Source organism: Strigops habroptila, chromosome 5, assembly GCF_004027225.2.
Source record: "Strigops habroptila isolate Jane chromosome 5, bStrHab1.2.pri, whole genome shotgun sequence".
Classification (NCBI taxonomy): Eukaryota; Metazoa; Chordata; class Aves; order Psittaciformes; family Psittacidae; genus Strigops; species Strigops habroptila.
Window position 1 is genome coordinate 63,954,910 of NC_044281.2, and position 18,691 is coordinate 63,973,600.

At 39.1% G+C, this 18,691-nt stretch overlaps 2 protein-coding genes across 4 annotated transcripts in view; one reads left to right on the plus strand and one right to left on the minus strand.

Moving 5' to 3' along the window:
- STAMBPL1 (STAM binding protein like 1) overlaps window positions 1–6,977 on the plus strand; it is a 23,976-nt gene extending 16,999 nt beyond the window's left edge. For 2 of the 3 annotated variants that reach the window (XM_030486158.1, XM_030486159.1), the window contains exons 6-11: window positions 890–1,244; window positions 1,833–1,957; window positions 2,860–2,997; window positions 3,644–3,756; window positions 5,352–5,451; window positions 6,670–6,977. In XM_030486158.1, coding sequence (XP_030342018.1) covers window positions 890–1,244; window positions 1,833–1,957; window positions 2,860–2,997; window positions 3,644–3,756; window positions 5,352–5,451; window positions 6,670–6,726 — 888 coding nt within the window. In that variant the 3' untranslated portion in view covers window positions 6,727–6,977. The remainder of the gene's footprint in view (window positions 1–889; window positions 1,245–1,832; window positions 1,958–2,859; window positions 2,998–3,643; window positions 3,757–5,351; window positions 5,452–6,669) is intronic. The other variant, XR_003991432.1, reaches the window with a different exon arrangement.
- Window positions 5,730–18,150, minus strand: ACTA2 (actin alpha 2, smooth muscle). The gene is made up of 9 exons (XM_030486160.1): window positions 18,106–18,150; window positions 15,349–15,520; window positions 13,540–13,668; window positions 12,096–12,206; window positions 11,492–11,576; window positions 11,239–11,400; window positions 10,798–10,989; window positions 9,723–9,904; window positions 5,730–8,925 (listed from the first exon to the last, which is right to left on the minus strand). Exons 2-9 carry the CDS (start codon window positions 15,475–15,477, stop codon window positions 8,782–8,784), a joined length of 1,134 nt encoding a protein of 377 aa, XP_030342020.1. The 5' UTR covers window positions 15,478–15,520; window positions 18,106–18,150; the 3' UTR covers window positions 5,730–8,781.
- Window positions 18,151–18,691: the final 541 nt, after the last annotated feature.

Sequence of the window (18,691 nt, forward strand, 5' to 3'; positions counted from 1 at the left end):
CTGTAGTTTTAGAAGCTTGTCTTGGAAAGAGTATCTGAGAAAGAACATCTTTTTCTTTCCTTCCCTTAAAATTGACCCCATATTCCTGTCACTGATTGGCTTGAGGCTTTCGTTCCTGCGCTATTTTGTTCATGATGTTTAAGAGATGACTTTGCTGTGGTTTTTGGGTTTTTTTTTCATTTGCTTCTGAAGATTCTTGAAGTTCTCCTTTACTGGGGAGCAGGAACAGCTGTTGAAACCCAAAGCTTCCCTTGCAGTTTGTGGAACAGCAGGTGGTTTGGAGACAAGGGGATATAGACCAGGGTGGAGAAGCCACCTAATGTGTCTGAGTCTGGGAGGCTATGCACCAAAGCCAGATTAAGCAATCCAGGGAAAGTTGAGGAAAGAAAGTAGCAGAAGAAAGTCAACCAACTTATCCAGACAGCAGCAACAAGCAACAAAACCAGATACCAAAATGAATTATGAAATCTACCCAGAAAACATATGTGTTCATGTATCTCTTGTTGCATTGAAAATTGCAAAAGGTTACTCTTCTGTCTAGTCTCTTTACTATCAATGTTCCTAAAAGTCTTGTTCTAATGACCTTATATATGGAAAATAAGGCAGTGTTAGAGCTGGCTCATTTGAAGAAAAAACACAAAGCAGCACGCAGCACACGTATGCAGATCGGAAGCTTCATGTTAGTAATTCCTTACTTTCTGTGTTTCCTTCCATATCCTACTGAATTTGGCGACACAGTTGTATTTGCCAGTTCAGCAGATTCCAAAAGACTTGATTTTTAATGACAGGATTTGGTGGTTTTATTAAACCATTAGATTGCTTCTTTCCCTTCACTTTTTGTAGCTTTTTTTAGTGTTTTGAGAATGTCACTATTTTTCATATGTTTCAGAACAAATGTAAAACTGAATTTCTGAAGAAACTAGAACATCAAAAGCTAATAGAGGCAGAGAAGAAACGAATCGCACATATGAGGCAACAGCAGCTTGAATCAGAACAGTTTCAGTTCTTTGAGGATCAACTTAAGAAGCAAGAACTAGCTCGACATCAGAAAATCAAAGAGAGCATGGTTATGTCTGAACAGATAGATGGAAGTATGCTATCTTGTATTTCTGTACCAGACAACAGCTCCCTATCTACTGCACTGCTTGAAAAAAAAGAGACAAGCAGCACACCTGACTGCGCTGGACATTCGCCTCCAGTAAACCGGGTCTTAAAGCCAGCAGCTACTTTAAGTGCTGTTCAGAGTAAGTGCAGAGATTTTTATTTATTATTATTTTATCTGCCTCTTTGCCATTTATAGCAGTCCACATATTGCATATGCATATGTATATATTCACGGTGAGGATGTCCATAGTGAAATAAGCATGAACCGGTTCATGTATACACAACAGTTCCATATATTTTCTTCATTTTAAGAGAGGAGATTAGTGGCACAGTTTCACATTTTCCATTTGAATACCAATAGATGGATCTGGAGACTGAGCCGCAGTGTTCCTGTGTAATAAATTCTGAATCTTGCCATGGACTTCAAGACTAAGAAAGCAGAACCTGCAGTGGTTCACCCTGGAAAGCCCTGGCCAGGGGTGGTATCAGCTCACTGTCACCTCAGGAGCAGAGTAGTGGGCTTACCTTATGGGCTGGTGACCTCAATTTAGGGTGAAGTGATTGTGCTATAGATTTCTTCTCATCAGAAATCTGTGATTTGGAAATATAATTCTTTCACTTTTGTTAATTTCTCGTAACTGTGTGTATTTCCTTATTTTAGGGAACTTCACTGTGTAAGCTGCAAATGCCTTTTTATCTCTCTCTTTTCTTACTTTCTTTTTTGTTAGCTCAATTGGCAGAAGCACTCAGAGGCGTCATTTTGCCCAGGGATCTCTGTCACAAATTTCTGCTGCTAGCAGAGGCAAATACAGTAAGAGGAATAGAGACATGTGGAATTCTCTGTGGAAAACTGGTACAGTTTAACCCTCCCATTTGTTTGGAGAAGATACATTTGATAGTGCTATATTTTCCTGTAATATCTCAATTTCAGAGCAAAAGCAGATCTAAACAATTAGCCTTTAATGTAATTAACTTATTATAAACTGAGAGGTCACTTCAGCAGTATAGGCTTGCCTTATTGGGGAAACATCTGATCAAAGTACACTGCTATTGTTATAAAATGTAGCAAGTTTTTCAGTTGTACGTGCTGTACAATACAGGCTTTTTCGAGTACTTTCTCTGGCATTCATGTAAGGTAAGCGAGGTTTAGTTGCAGGACAATGAAATATAAAGACTGTTAGAATCTACAGGAGTCATCAAATTCATAACAGCACAAAAAAAAAGAAGAAAATTCCCCCCCCCTCATCAAGCCGTAGAACATCTGATTTTCAAGCTGGTTTTGTTTGTTTTATTTTGTTTTGGTTTTCCTTTGACCTAGATAACAATTTCCTTTTAGAGCAGGGAAGCATGTCATGGTGGATACTGGCATATAAAGAGTTTTAAAGATGATGTCCGGGTGTATTTGAATTGTATGAAGAGAAAGAATAGCAAGAGTAGTGATGTTACAAGTTTCACAGAAAATAATTATAGTATTCTCAAACCTCCTTTTTTATGTTATTTTAGAGGACAGTCTTTTCACACTCGTCTCTGAGAACACTGCAATACAACAGTCTCATGTTGTTACTATTACTACTTTGTATGTTTTCATGATAAAATGCTAAAGCATGTTTTCAGGTGCAGTAAGTCAGTATAGCTGCACTGGAATCAGCAGAGCTATACTGCTTTGTTTTAGCTGATAGGCTGACATCTTTCAGATCCTGATTCAGCATTTATTCATTAGTTTATTTGTTCAAACAGTCAATGTTTGTTTTACAGACTCATAATGAATTTACTATCACCCATGTAATAGTGCCAAAGCAATCTTCAGGACCAGACTACTGTGACATGGAGAACGTGGAAGAGTTATTTGGTATTCAGGATCAGTATGATCTCCTCACTTTGGGTTGGATACATGTACGTATGTATGACTCATAGATTCCAGCTTTTCTATATCAGCTCTGCATACTATGTGAAAAAAACCTTGGAAATAACAAACTAAAGAAATAACTGGAATAATCCACATTAGTTTGCTCACTTAATTCTCATTGTTGTAATGTAAATGAGCACTGCTGTTCTCCACAGATAAATATTTCTTCATGCAGTTGAACCATCCTGTTCACACAATGGACCTGCATTTGCCAGTGCAGCTTTTGTTTTTGTTGATCTAGGGGTATTTTATTACTTTCTAACGCCATTTATTTTCTACTGTATTAAAAAGGGAGAAGGAAGTATTGTGTTGTTTAAATTTTATATTAATTTCACTCTTGGGGATTTTGGACAATCGAGTCATTTCCCTTTGTCTTGTGCTTCTTCGTTCCACCTTTTTTCCCCATAATCAGAAAATTGCTTGTACATCTGGTTGTGAATGTGCCTCCATAAATCTCATACCGAAAAGCCACCCTAACAATGTAGAATCTGGTTTAACAGAAACTTAAGAAACCAATGTGGAGAAGTACTGATGCTTTCACTTGTTACAAATTATTGTTCCTTCTTGAATGTATGTCTACCTTGATTTGTAAGAAATATTTCGTGATGTTGAGTTTTCCTTTTCTTTTTGTAGACACATCCAACACAAACTGCATTCCTATCCAGTGTTGATCTTCATACTCATTGTTCTTATCAGCTAATGTTGCCAGAGGCTATTGCAATTGTTTGTTCACCAAAGCATAATGAGTGAGTTCTGATTTTTCTAAGTAATATTTAGATATTTTCCCCTGCTCCGTATTGCAAAATCTGACCAAGTGCAAACAGCACATGTCAACTGGGATGAAGGGCAGGAATACCATATTGTGAGTTTGTTGTCTTTAAGTTGCTTAGACTTGCATTCCAATTAGTCTCTATGCACAGTATTGTTTCTGGCTCCTCTCTCCTCCTCCTCCTCCTTTCCCAGCCCAAGGTTTTAAATTTTATGTATTTTCATACTCTGTTCAGTCGAGTAGTAATGACAGGAGCTGTTCTTCTGGAGACCTCAGTGTCAGTGCCCTACCACAGACCTAGCTTCATTCTGTCCGATGAAGGAAGTGGAAGGGTTAGACATATTTCTATAGGATGATCTGAAAAATGCAGTTTGGGGAATAGAAGGGTAAAGAGCACATTTTTGATAAGGTCCTATTTTTGTATTTCATAAAATACAAACCATAAGTTTCTGGAAAATAAATGAAAATGTGTAAGTATAAATGTGAAGGTTTATAATGGGACACGTTGCCCAGAGAGGGTGTGAAGTCTACATCCTTGGAAATACTCAAACCCTGACTGGACATGGTCCTGGGTAACCTGTTTAAGGTGATTCTGCTGGAGTAGGGTGTTGGACTATCTGTAGAGGTTCCTTCCAACCTCAACAATTCTGTGATTCTGGTTTGGAGTGCTTGGCGCTTCAAGACCCCAGGGATAAATCAATTTTTTAGATGGTACATTCCTTCAGCCTTCCTTTCTGGCCTTCCACCTTTGTAGATAACTTCTGTGAATCCCACTCTGGCTCCCTAATTTCCTATATGAGCTGTTCAGGTAGCACATCTCTAAGTACATGTTGAGTGACAAGTGCATAAGCACTAGGCTTTGTAACCTAGAGAACATGTGCATACATTTTCAAATCTCTGGTCTTCCAAACTTCTTTTGTAGTTTATGCTGATGCTCTGTAACCAACGCGAACCTGTTACTACTATCTGTAATATTTATTAATCAGGTGCTGTCATGTATCTATTAGGTATTAATGTTCTTCTCAGAAGGGTGGGGTTTCTGACGTTTTAGTCAACACTCAGTATTAGGTCATACATATGCAGCAGTGCATTTTCCAGTACTTTGTGTTTCTTAATTACCTAAGAGTGGGGAGAACGTGTTCTCTCACCAGTCATTTACACAGCAAGCTTAAAGGCTGCTCTCTTTTTCAATTGCCCCTCTAGAGTTCAGTGAGTGAAATGCAATCCAGAACACCAAAGTTTCTGGTTTCTATCTATCTACATGAACTAGCCTCAGGCCTTAGGCTACTAAGGCTACTTAGCCTAACCTGACTAATGGGAACATCTCCAGCACTGTGGTTTCTCTTTCTTTTTTCTCACCCCTTCTCCTCATCATGTCTTTCTTTACAAGAATACAACTCCCCTTGATTTCAAATACTTTTAAGAATCCAGCTCAGCCTTGGCTCCTGTGTATCAAAGGTCACTGAGTAACATTCTGTTGTCCTTCTGTTAAGCTAAGCAATTTCTGTGTGAAACCTTGGACATGTATTATGGGAGCAGTATGTAACAGGAATTTCATCTTTTGCTTTCCAGCACCGGCATCTTCAGACTTACTAATGCTGGCATGCTAGAAGTTTCTGCTTGTAAAAAGAAAGGTTTCCACCCGCATACAAAGGACCTTAGGTTATTTAATGTAAGTATATAATCCAGCATGGTTTTGGCTGTGCAAACTCTTGCCCACGGTTCTGCTGCAAGCAGAAATTGTATGTGCTTCAGATTAGATTTCTTTATCATTTTTCCTCCATGTTAATAATTCATTACCCATAATTCCTTCATTGCCCACAATTTTCCACCAGCTTCTCAGTAACTACTATATCTTTTGATGTGTTATCATAGTATCCTATATGTAAGACTGAACAGTATAGTCAGTCAGAATTATCAGAAAAGTCACTGTTGTCCAGAAGAAAACAATTTTTACCTTTGAATAATGAAGATTTTATTTTTTAAGGAAACTCATTCTCTCACTTCAAATACAAAACATCTCATATAGCTCAAACTAAAATGATCAGATGCAGAGAAGTAATGCTGAAAGACATTGGAAATAATTACTTCTTTGTTGAAGGACTCTCAGAATGTCAATATTGTTCTTCAAAAGGAGGAGAAATTTGGGTTCTTTGTTTTGTTCTTTTATCATTGACTGTAGGAATAATGAGAAGGTCATCCAACTCTGAAAAAATCAATGACTTTTTTTTTTTCCAGATGGGTTCTTTTCAGTGGCCCTTCACAGACTTAGTTCATTAATTAAGTTACTGCCCATTTGAGCTGATTTATAATCATTAGACACACTGCTGGTATTGCATATCGAACACAAATATCTTTTCAAGTACACTCCCCAGAACACGTGGATCTTCCAAGAAAACCAGTGAGATCGCAGCCTCTAAAGACACAATCTAGTCCTAAATACTAAAAAAAAAATAATAAAATCCATCATATGGGCAGACACATCTGAAGCCACTGCAGGAGGAGAACAGAGTTCACACTTTGTTGCTGCTGTCCCCCATGCACTTTTTCTAATGCAGGACACACCACCTTCCCTCTCCATTTGAGGTATCCCATGCTGTGATACATAAAGGATAGCACAGAACTATAATCTGTTTCACAGGCTAAACACTGAACAATATTATATTTAGAAATTTATTTCTGATTGCATGTTGTAGTCCTTGCTTTATTCAGCATTCTATACCTGTAATGGTCAGGTTTGCCTGTGGAAAAGACAGTGACAGGTACAGTCAAAGCTTGATAGACAGCCATAGTATTAAGCAGGCTTGGAAAATTAAAAGGAAACAATAGCCCTCATATGCTGTTTTACTGAAAGTTATTTTTATGACTAATGGGTTGACTTCTTCTGCAGCCATGTTCCCATGTGGTCGGGAAAGACATAAAGATAATTGTGCTGGATCTGAGGTGATACGGATGGACAATCACTATGTTACTGTACAAATGGCCAAAACAGAAAAAAGGATCCCCGTTTTTCCTACATTTTCAGAAAGGAATTTTATATTTATACATTTTAGATTGAATGGTTTGATATTTATTGCTCTAGCCTGTTTCAGAGTTATTTTGTTGCTCTTTCAAGATGGATTTCAGTGGCATTACCACTGAATCTCTAAACAAATATCACCTATAAAACACAATAAAATTAATTTCAAACAACAGTAACTGTGTTGAAATAAATGTTTCTTTTGTCACTTGTTGGCCTTAATTGCTTTCTGAGAATTACAGATTTTTAACAGTGGTTGGCTTTTTGTGCCCTCTAGCTACTTATATCTCTTCACTGCTTCCATGAATTTATATTATATATAGTAGAGACAAATTCATCAGTTTGGGTGATTTTTAATTTTTTTCCATCCTTTTCTCTATTCCATCCTCGTATAGCTCAATTCTTGGCTAAGTCATTAAGCAGAAAATACTTAGGAAAACACAAGTCCTTTACCTGACAGCTGACCCTCACCACATCTTGGAATATAAGAGATACTTCAGAATCCCCTGGAGAAATATGTCTTCTCCAGCGACCCTCCAGTAGAAACCTTTATTTGAAATAAAGTTCTTATCCTGAAAGGGATTCTCTGGATCTATCTAGTGCTAGATAAAAAGATCTAGATAAAGTTAGAAGGAAGAACCATACAAAGTTATTTGCTCTTACAAGAGTTTATTTAGTATCTATCATCTGTTCCAAGAACCTAGATGGCCTGTACTTTAAATAACAAGGTTAGTACAAAAAAGTTTGGAACATGTCCTAACAGTCAGAAGCTGGACAAGGTCTAGAACCCAGGGGTTATGCGGACATGGTAAATAACAGGTGCTGTGGCAAAGAGCTTACAGTTTGAAAGGCAACACGTAGCAGAGAAGTGAGGTAAACTATTGAGTTTAGACAGGAAAATAGGTAACAAAAATAAATAGCATCCTTTATCCTGAACTCTAATGCATACAGATTGCAGCAAGTTCCTTAGAACTGACCTTTTTCAGGTCTGTCCCAGTGAATTCTTTATTCATCTATATACTTTTAAGACAGTATCACTGGCTTCAGCTGCTATGCATATACTTCTAGTTGAGTGTCAGTTTTGATTTACTTAAGACTATAAATGGAATCAGAAAAAAAAATCACAGAAAATCATCTAAATTATTTTATCTACTTTGATTACATTACCCCTCCCCCCAAAAAGCAACCCAGTTTTAAAGAGAAAGTGTATTAAGCCAGCTTAATTACCCTTTAGAACTTGCCAGAAATCACAGCATAAAAATAATAGGCTGCCCTCATCCTGAGGGCATAAGATAAGATAGGAAAGTCATGTGTTCAATCTAATATTAGTGTTTAGATATGCTCCCAAAGGAACAGATTCTTGAAAGAAAACACACAGACTTGTTGTAGATGCATTGTACACCTCTGGGGCACAAACTGCAAGAAATTAGCATTTCCAGCGTGACAGCTGTGAGTTAAGAAGTGGTGTGGATAGATAATATTTCTGGATAGAGCAGATGCAAAGCAGAGTGCAGATGCTCATCCTGATATCGAACAGATGCTATGCTCCTTTGGTACTGCCCAGAACTTTGGAAAAATCAAGACTGCTTCTGTTTGAAGACTAAAATGTTTTCTGAGGCTAAACGTTGACAATGTGCAGCCTGATAGCTGAGCATTTTCTATTATTGGCATCATTGAGTAAAAGGTACCTCTTTTTCTACGAAGCCCAGTATAGTGTAGTAACAAATTCGCGTCACAAGATGGAGCTTCAACCCAGCTGTAACGGTACCTCCGCACATGCATGCTCTTTTTTTTCTTTTTTCTTTTTTTTTTTTTAATAGGAGCAGCAATTTCATAGCATATTTAAAATTTATTAAAAAAAATACAGTATCAAATTAATTAGAGTAATTACGATGAAGGATTTATGGAATGAAATTATAAGAATGTATTTTCCTGAATACATTCACAGTAATACACTAAGGAGGCATATAAAGATAAAGCAATTTAAAAGCATTTGCGGTGAACAATGGATGGGCCAGCTTCATCATATTCCTGTTTGCTGATCCACATCTGCTGGAAAGTAGACAGGGAGGCAAGAATAGAGCCTCCAATCCAGACGGAGTACTTACGTTCAGGAGGAGCAATGATCTGTTTAAGAAATAAAAGTATTAAGTACAACTGTCTACAGTGAATAAAATACATTTGTTATAAAAAATTATTAAAGCAGTGATATTTGATATTAACAAAAACATTGTATCTCTGTGCTAGTGTCATCCTTGGCATTACAGTTAGCTGTTGCTACAAGCAGTAAAGTTAAGAAGTTGTTATTTAAGTCTGAGTCTAAATTCTCAATTTCTCTGCCCGAGCCAGTCTGCTGTGTAGGAGTAGTGCATTCATGTTTCCATGTTTGCGTATGAGAAAAGAACAGATACTTGCTCTGGAAACATATAATGGTAGCCCAGGAGAGCTTGGAAAAATGAGTGACCTATGGAGCATTCTTATTGGTACAGCTGATAAAATGTTTGTAAAGCAAGGAATGGAAGATCTGAAGCAGCAGAAGGAAGATTGACTTGTCAGAGGCTCTTTTCTGAACTTACAGGCCAGGGATAAAACCAGCATTTCCTCTATCCCATCTCCATCAGCCAAAAAGGGCTGAAGAAGCTCACATATAGCCCCAGTGGAAAATTTATGCTGCTGGATCCATACTATTCTTTGGCCATGGTAGGGCAGTTTGCAGAATACACTGTGAACAAGGAAATGAGAGGAAGGAAGGCTCTCTTCTTCCAGCAACAAAGTTACCAGGTGGTAATTATTTGCTAGAAGGTACAAACATGACTCAAAATATGTACAAAGCACTTACATTGTAAAGTGTTGCTATGTTTCACTAGATTTTTGAGGAGTTTGTACGTGCCAACTCAAATAGTCCACAAGTGATTGCACCATACCTTGATCTTCATAGTGCTGGGAGCGAGAGCAGTTATTTCCTTCTGCATCCTGTCTGCAATACCCGGGTACATTGTAGTGCCTCCAGACAGTACATTGTTGGCATAAAGATCCTTTCTGATGTCTATGTCGCACTTCATGATGCTGTTGTAAGTGGTTTCATGAATTCCAGCAGACTCCATGCCTGGGGAAGGCACAGAAGACCTCTGAGAAAGCAACTCCATACAGAGACTTAAAATTGTTAAGACAGAGCTGACAACATGAACTTCAGTTTCTCTTTGGACATCAGTCTTCAGAGCTGTGGAAACCTGGAAAGCCATTCTGCAGCTGCCCAAGTTATTTGCTTAGCAGTTCCTTGGTGTACAGCTCTCTTCTCCCCTTTCCACACACAACTCCTCCTTAAAAAGAAAGCTGGGGGTGTGGAATAGTAAAGTTTCCACTTGACTTTTGCAGGCAAACTCAAATGTCCTAAGAATTCCTTATATGGTCTTGGAATCATTTGTGTTCTTTTCTTTTTTTTTCCCCCTTCTTTTTTTCTTTTTTTTTTCCCCTTGTTTATGTAGTTAGCCAACTCAGAGACAGAACAGTCACAATATGTCCTAATACCTCTGAGTATGCAACTACTTCATCTATTTCTGAACTGAAATTCTGCTGATTGGCAGAACCAACACTGGGTTTCTGTGTGACCTCGTTGTAAGTCTGCCTTCATGGCTGGAGCAGTCTTTTTGAAAAACAGAAGTAGTGTTTCTTGCCCCCCCCCCAATCCTCACACTATTTAGAAAAGTGAATTTGTGGCCACGCTTCTTGTAGTAGCCAACTGCAAATGGCACAGGCCCAATGCCAGAAGCCAGGAGTAAACATTCAGGATTTATTCTGGGAAAGCATTTTGCCTAATGGTTTGACCTAAAGTTCCTCCTACCATATTAATACTACTGTTCTAAAAGATTATTTTATAATGGGTGCTAGGACATACTTGTCTATAGATCTGACTGAGCTAGCAATGGAACACAATCAAAAGAACATAGAAACTTTATATTCATGTGCAGTACACCAAAGCAGAACAATCATTCAACCTACCAATGAAAGAAGGCTGGAAGAGGGTCTCTGGGCAGCGGAAGCGTTCGTTTCCAATGGTGATCACCTGACCATCAGGAAGCTCATAGCTTTTTTCCAGAGAGGAGGAAGAGGCAGCAGTGGCCATCTCATTTTCAAAGTCCAGGGCCACATAACACAGTTTCTCCTTGATGTCACGGACAATTTCGCGCTCCGCTGTCAAGAGGATTCAACCTTTAGAATGGCACTCAGGAAGCACCCAGACATATTGACAGGTTGTTCCCTTTCATCCTCCAACACCCTCCCCATTTTTTAAACATATCCCCTGCTAGTCTTACAGAGGACTTTCCTATTGGATTCCTTCTTGTGTCTATTCAACTGCAGAACCACTGCTAGTCCTTCTAAGACCACTAGAAACATTCTACATTAGACAAGTCTCCTTCTCAGACAGCAGCATGTCCTTACCAGTGGTCACAAAGGAGTAGCCGCGTTCTGTCAGGATTTTCATGAGGTAGTCTGTCAGGTCACGGCCAGCCAGGTCCAGGCGCATGATGGCATGTGGCAAGGCATAGCCTTCATAAATTGGCACGTTGTGGGTGACACCATCGCCAGAGTCAAGCACAATCCCTTTGAGAAAATAACACACGTTTCATTCCCACGTGAATGTCAACGCACTTAACTATTTCAAACATCCGTGTCATGTTCCTCAGAGGCCTACCTGTGGTACGTCCAGAAGCATAGAGGGACAGGACGGCTTGAATAGCTACATACATGGCTGGAACATTGAAAGTCTCAAACATAATCTGAAACGCAATGAAAATAATTGTCGTAACGCTAGGCAGGTTTGCTTAACACTAAGGGGTTGAAGAAATTTACTAAGGTTGAAGACGCGATTTTTGTATTTCTTGATGGTAATAACAAAGAAGGAAAGTACAAAATCTAAATCAAAAAATATTTATTCTACAAGACATCTCTGTAGATGTCTTGCAGACATCTAGCTGTACCTGGCCTATATCTTTAATGTATGAATATAGACACATGCACATATTAAAGATAATTTTGTAATAAGCCTGGCCATAAAAACAGATTAAGATGACATAAAGCTTGGACAGGCTGAAGTACTCACATTGAAAGCAGATACACTGATTTTCTAAAGTAAATGTAATAACATGAAGATATGACAAGTGGTCACTATTCACTTTACATCCTCCATAACCAAGAGAGACAGACTACTGGAGAGCACGACTAACTGAAATGATGAAGTTCACATCCTGTTGAATTCACAAAGTTGGAATTATTCCACAGCTTTAGTGTGAGCTTACCTGGGTCATTTTCTCTCGGTTGGCTTTGGGATTCAGTGGTGCTTCAGTCAGCAGAGTCGGGTGTTCTTCAGGTGCAACACGCAGCTCATTATAGAAAGAGTGATGCCAGATCTGAGGACAATGGGAGAAGGCAAAGGAAAGAAACACCATCAGCCAGCAGCTCAGAATCACTTTCAGACAGGTATTGTGCTCCAGCACTCTGCTTAAAGCACTAGATACAGGCTAGTAATGTTTCTCATGCAGTTGTTCTTATTGCCTCCATAGAGATTACCAATGTAATTGTACAAAGACTATCCTCAGATTTTACTGGTAGTAATACATGACCTATTTTAAGGTCATGTAAGTTAATGAAAATAACTTACTGTTATTCTAACAATAAAGAGATAGAGCAAGACAGCCTTGATTCCAGCAACACTATTTCAATAATGAATGAAAGTTCCAGAACAACTCTAGAACATATGCAGACCTATGTAGTAGAATTCAATAGATAATGTGTGTCTTGAAGACAGTTTCGTCTTTTGGTTTGTAGAAGCCAGCCCAGAATTCATAAAAAGAAATTAAAGCAAATGGTTTGTGAGAATGAAAGTCAGCTTGTGTTTATCACTTCTGCACAACTCATTCCTACCAGCCATAAAAATCTGAGGCCAAGTGGACCACACTGAGGAGGTTAATAAACCAATAAGAAGTAAAGTCATCAGACTTCTAAAGACCAAAAAGGTTGTTCTAAGCTTGTTTTCAAGCTGACAGTGATTAGGGACTGATTGATATGTTAGGCATCTGAAAGGTTTAGCTCCCAAGTAAAACCTACAATGCTATGAAAGTCAGTGAGTTCTGTGTGACTCCACACACTTGCAGTATGTTTTGATGTGCCAACTGTTCCAAATATCCTTATTTCCACAGCATAATAGAACAGAGATACCATCTTAGAAATTATATCAACCCTACAGACTGTGACTAGAAACATGGTTCTGGAAGCCTTTCATCCAAGCACTGGCTCTGAAATGGATGCATTGCACTGCAACATTGCTAATCTTTCCAGCATTAAAAAGTATGTGTGTAAACAGTGCCCTTCACATCAGAATTACACGCATGCTTTGCATTTTTGCAGAAACAGGTAACCTCTTAAATTGCATTTCGTTACTGGTAAATTGAAGATATTTCTATATTGCTTTTCCTTACTTTTACTTTTTTAATTTTTTCCCAGTAATTAGGAAAGATTTATAGATCAGACTGCAGTAAAAAACTTCAAGTAACTATTTTGATGTACTCCTAGTGATACTTCAGCTTTAAATGCAAGTTAACCTTTGAGGTTAACAAGCTTCTCATTAAACCATACTTGATAAAATGATGCTTTCATCTAAAATTTACTGGGTATTCTGTAAAAATTTGGTTCAAGAAGTTCTGTTTACCAGTAATACACAGCAACTTTTTAAAGCTGAAATACCTTCTCCATGTCATCCCAGTTTGTGATGATGCCGTGTTCTATGGGGTATTTCAAGGTCAGGATTCCTCTCTTGCTTTGAGCCTCATCACCTACATAGCTGTCTTTTTGACCCATACCAACCATCACACCCTATAAAATAACACAAATGGAGTTAGTCTCTCAGGGAGAGGTGCCACAAAGTAGATAGAACATTAGCTGTGAAACAAATCCAGTTGCCAGTTATTCTAGTTACAAAATACTTTATGAATACCAATGAATGGAGAATTACTTGTTGTTCTTTAATTGCCAAAATTGAATGTTTAGTTCACCTAAATCTCTGCAGTTCATGTTTCCATTACAGTTTAAGTAAACAGAACAAGTACAGTTTTAAATGCATCAAGGTAAAGTGGAAAAATAAGGTGGTTTTAACGTTTGTTACTATTTAGGGAAGAACTGTCTACTAAACTCTAATAAAGTGGAGTAAAAACAGAATGTTGTGCCATCTAAGGGTCAAGTCAGAGCAATACAAAATTTACATTTCCCAAAGCTTAAACTTCAACATTTTTTAATCTTCTTTTTGAATATTATAATAGTGTCATTAGAGACAGACAATTTAAGTCTACTGCTACAGGTTTCTTTTTAGATATTTTCATGGATCCTGCAGAGATGGTCCATGGACCAGAAGCTGGAAAATATGGATATACACTAGTCTATGTGTTAAAGTCAGAAATACTAGGAAAAAATAGTATATAGTAGGATGCTTTGTGTGCATAATACTCTTATCAGAACTAAGTCATTACAGACTCCAAACCTTGGCATCTCTAACTCTCTGTCTTAAAAAAAGACAACTTGGATTTGCAATTTTTGGTGGGGCAATCCTTCCGCAGACTAATACTAACTTAACTTTGATACATGATCAGGAAAGAAAGGTTCTAGAAACCTGTATTTGTTTCCACTGTGACGGTATGGCTTGGTCTTGAGCAGTTAATAGTGTTCACACTATCTTCAGATGCTGGTGCTTGATTATGTTTTTTTAGATTATGGTAAAACTCAGAGGCCTCAATTAGACCTCCAGCCCTAGCTGCTAGATTGAAAGCCCCTGAAGAACATAAACCACTTTTGCTGGGTATATCAAGTGCCACATTTTGCAATCAGTTACCTCTTTCCACTTCACCAGGGCTTTGGATGGCATAGAAGCAATTAGGTGGATTAGTTTGTTGTGGCCAGGCCAAGCTGCTCTAGTTCATACTAATGATGATCTGGCTCAGAAACTCTCTTATACAGCTCAGATAATAAATGCATTTTGCCAGCTATTAAAACTGAGTGGAATGCACCATATACTCAAATGTAAACCTTGAAGCTAAAGAATCTAAATCTAGGCAGGTGCCCATTTGTGATACAGTTAAATGAATAAAGTCAAGAAGCTGACTGAAAACTTCTCCTTCCTCCTTTAGATTTTCACACATCATCTATCATCAGCTTTTAGGGCAGTCAAAATTTCCAGATACTTCTGTGTTGGGCTTTTGGTTGGGTTTGGTTTGGTTTTTTAACTAGGTATATTCACCAAGTTCTCTGAGTGATCCAAAATTAATGGGCAGGGAAAGAAGGGAATAGAAGCGAGTGAAAAATTTTGGAAGGATTCTTCTCACAAGGTGACAGACCTGCATTGGCTCAGGTGAGTGCACTGCTGGATTCATTTTGCCTGGAAATACTGTTACACAGATCACCCAGCCCCAGACACAGGAAAGGCGGCCCTTGAGTGGAGACCTGGGGATGGTACAGCAAAGCCTTCTACAAGCCTAGCATGGAATAACCAAAGCAGTTCATCACCTGGTGCCTGGGACGACCCACAATGGAAGGGAAAACTGCTCTTGGAGCATCATCCCCAGCAAAGCCGGCTTTACAAAGCCCTGACCCATTGTCACAAACAAGGGCAGTGCTGTCCTCTTCCTCACACATCTTCTACGTCAGTGTCCTCAGGCCCTCGAGACAGAAAATAGCCCTGTGAAGATAGCAGAAAAGAGTTAAAAAACACGCAAAAACCCCCCAAACAAATAAAAATCTCCAGCCCCCCAATAGGCCCATACTCAGGTAGCAGACCCACCCCTGAAGACAGGGATGGCTGTCTGAAAGCAACCAGCACCAGCAAAGAGAGGCATGGCACCAGCTTGGCAATCACCCGGTCCCTGAGTGACTATACGAGGGAATAGGCTTCCTTTTAAACCAGAAGAGGTTTCTACCACATCTGCCAGCGGGATGTATGCTCTAAAGATTATCCATGGGATTCCAGAGGAGAATTCCAGTCCTGTGGCATGGGCAGACAGATCAGGGAGGAGCAAATGTTTATCTAAATTTGGTCACAGAAATCCATGGCTGGGGTGGGAGATAAAAGAGGATGCTGGGCTGACAGCTGCAAAAACAAGGATCCCTTTGCATCAGATTCAGCACAACTTCCCCCTCTTTTCTATCACCCTGACAAAATCCTCACACGTGTGGAAAGTTGTGAAAGGTAAGAGCGCTTCAGTCTTCCCCTTTCAGTCTCGGGCTTCCCAAAAGCTAACCACATTTAATGTTATGTGTGTACCAGGGATGTTTTCCTGATAGAGATAGTAACCTACTGGGTGAAGATGGATAATTAAGTTTACATTTAAACTTTTAAAAGAGAAGAAATGTTCCAAATTAAAAACAACCAACAACAAAATTAAAAAACCTTTTCCAACTCTCCACTAGTCACTTAATAAAAATAACCTGCCTCTAAAGTGAAGGCAGGGACAGTATGTGTTTTAAAAACAGGCCATAGCATATGCTCTACCACCATTTCAAAGCAGCTAATAAACTGCATTTGTAGAGTTGCAAAGTAATTTATGTTGGCTCCTTGTCTCAGTAAAAAGAAACTGTTTTCCTCCTCTGGCAAGAGGAAAATAATATGGGTAATAAAAATGCTTTGAAGGCTTTGTATTAAAGTCAATTACAAAAACAAGCACTGAATACCAGGACTCAAGAAGAACTATTTGCTCACAATTTATAATGTGGTAGGGAATCACTTGGCTAGCTCTGAGACCAGGCTCCATGCAGAGTTCAACAAATTGCAATGTGTTAACAGCTAAAGGAGACAGCTGTCATCCACAGACCAGCTGGCTCCGCATGCAGTCTCCAAAACCTTCTGCCACAGGAATACTGAAAGCGCAGGGTGAAGTGGGAATGGGGTCAGTGAGAGCCATGGCTGATAAGCAAGGGAGCCGACAATCTGTTCAGCCTCTACAACAGATAGGACAAGCACGGAGAGTTCTCCCAAATCCTTCCTTTGAGATCCTCTGTCTCTCTCTAGCCAGGCAGCCACAAGACATGGCTGCAGGCTGCTCCTGCAGGCTGCTTGGGCATAGCTCCCAGGAGAAGACAAGCATAGGGAAATCTAACGTGGTGTACTCCAGATATTTTGTCATTGTTATTGGGAAAGGAAAGTAGGTTGCAATTTCTGCATTTATTAAACTCCTGGGAAAACAAGCTTTATATATTCAAACATTTACTGAATGAAGTACAATTGTTATCTAACATGAATGAACAGACTGGTTTGGACAAACCATTTCCTAATTAGGAAATAGGCTTCTCAACCGTCTGTTTTTGGAACAGAGTTCGAGGTCAGGGGGTTTGCTGAAACCAATGCAGCTAATGCAATGCCAAAAATCACTTGGGGGAGGGGAAAGAAGGGGGCAGGAAAGGCTACATTTCTGAGCTTAGTGGACTCTAAATGAAAACCGTATTTAGTAATACAGCACAAAAAGTTGAAAAATCAAAGCTGAATGATTTCAGACAGAGTGCTCTGCTGCCAGCCGGACTGCCATGGCATGCAGTAGCAACATCTTACAGTGGAAAATGTCACTCAGTACCATGGCAAAACGGATTTTTTTCTCCCAAGTAATTAATACAGCATTTAGCCTCTTTCTTCTACCTGCTTTACATCTAAAGATAACCAACCAATCACCTTACCAATCTCCACAACAAGCTATTAAGAGAACTCCAGCCCCACAAGAAATACAGTGTAGTCTGTTCCTTAATGAAATTTTTGGCATTTTACAGAACAGTAGTTTCATATACATAGAGACAAGGACAAATACACACACATCCTCATTAGACACTGCTAATAATTCCAGCTCTTCTTGCAGTTACATTCCCCAATACACTCATGTCACCTTACACTGAGTTAACCGCACTGAAGCAAACCTGCTGAGAAACACTACTACATACCCTTCCAGGAACTCTGTTCTGTCCCAAACTAACACAGGTCCATTTAAACATGAATATATCTGTAATTCCAGCTGTGGCATTACACAGACTATGTCTTTACACAGTTGCTGGAGTGCTGGTGGAATCAGTAAAATCATCAGGTAGAAATCCTTCCCTTTCAGATGTGGTATAAAATAAAAACAACTCAGTGTAGATACTGCAAGCATTTTAACAATTCAATTCTAATAAGTTTGCTTAAGCAAACTACAGCACAGCAGTACATCTTCCTGAATTGCTTCCATTTGACACAATTGAAGTCCTCCAGCAATCTGTAAATCATGCTACTGGTTCAGTGCCACTTACCCTGACAGTGCTTGGCTGAGGATAGCTGTTCTGGGATGGTGCACTCTGTATCAGAAAGCTCTGAGGTTATATAGCCCCTTCAGCTCTTCTCCTCCCACTAGCCTCCCAAACAAGGAGCAGAGACAGACAGAGACAGAGCTGAAGTCTCTAACAAAACCATATAGGGACCTTATTACAAAAACCTCTAATCTGGATGGCCACAGGCCCTGGGTCTCTTCCACTGCATTCCAGTGTAAAGCTCAAGAAACAGAAGGAGACTTTCAGCTGTGTAAGATAAACACTTTTAAACTTCAGGAGAGTTGCTAAAATACAGAGACACAGAGCGTGCCCACAAGAGACACTGGCAGGAGGAGCATGTGTTCAGACAAGAGAGGTCCAGGCCTCCATAGTAACATCCAAGAGGCAGGAGAAATTGGAAGAGCAATCATCTATACTAGGGAAGGTGTTTTTAAAGAAATGCTTTGCTTTTATTAATGATTTTGATAAAACCAATGGAAATATTTCTAGCAAGCAAAACAGCTGCTGAATTTTATTATAAAGTCCTTAAAAGTTTGGCATTTCTGCTTGTATGATAAATATCGTCCAT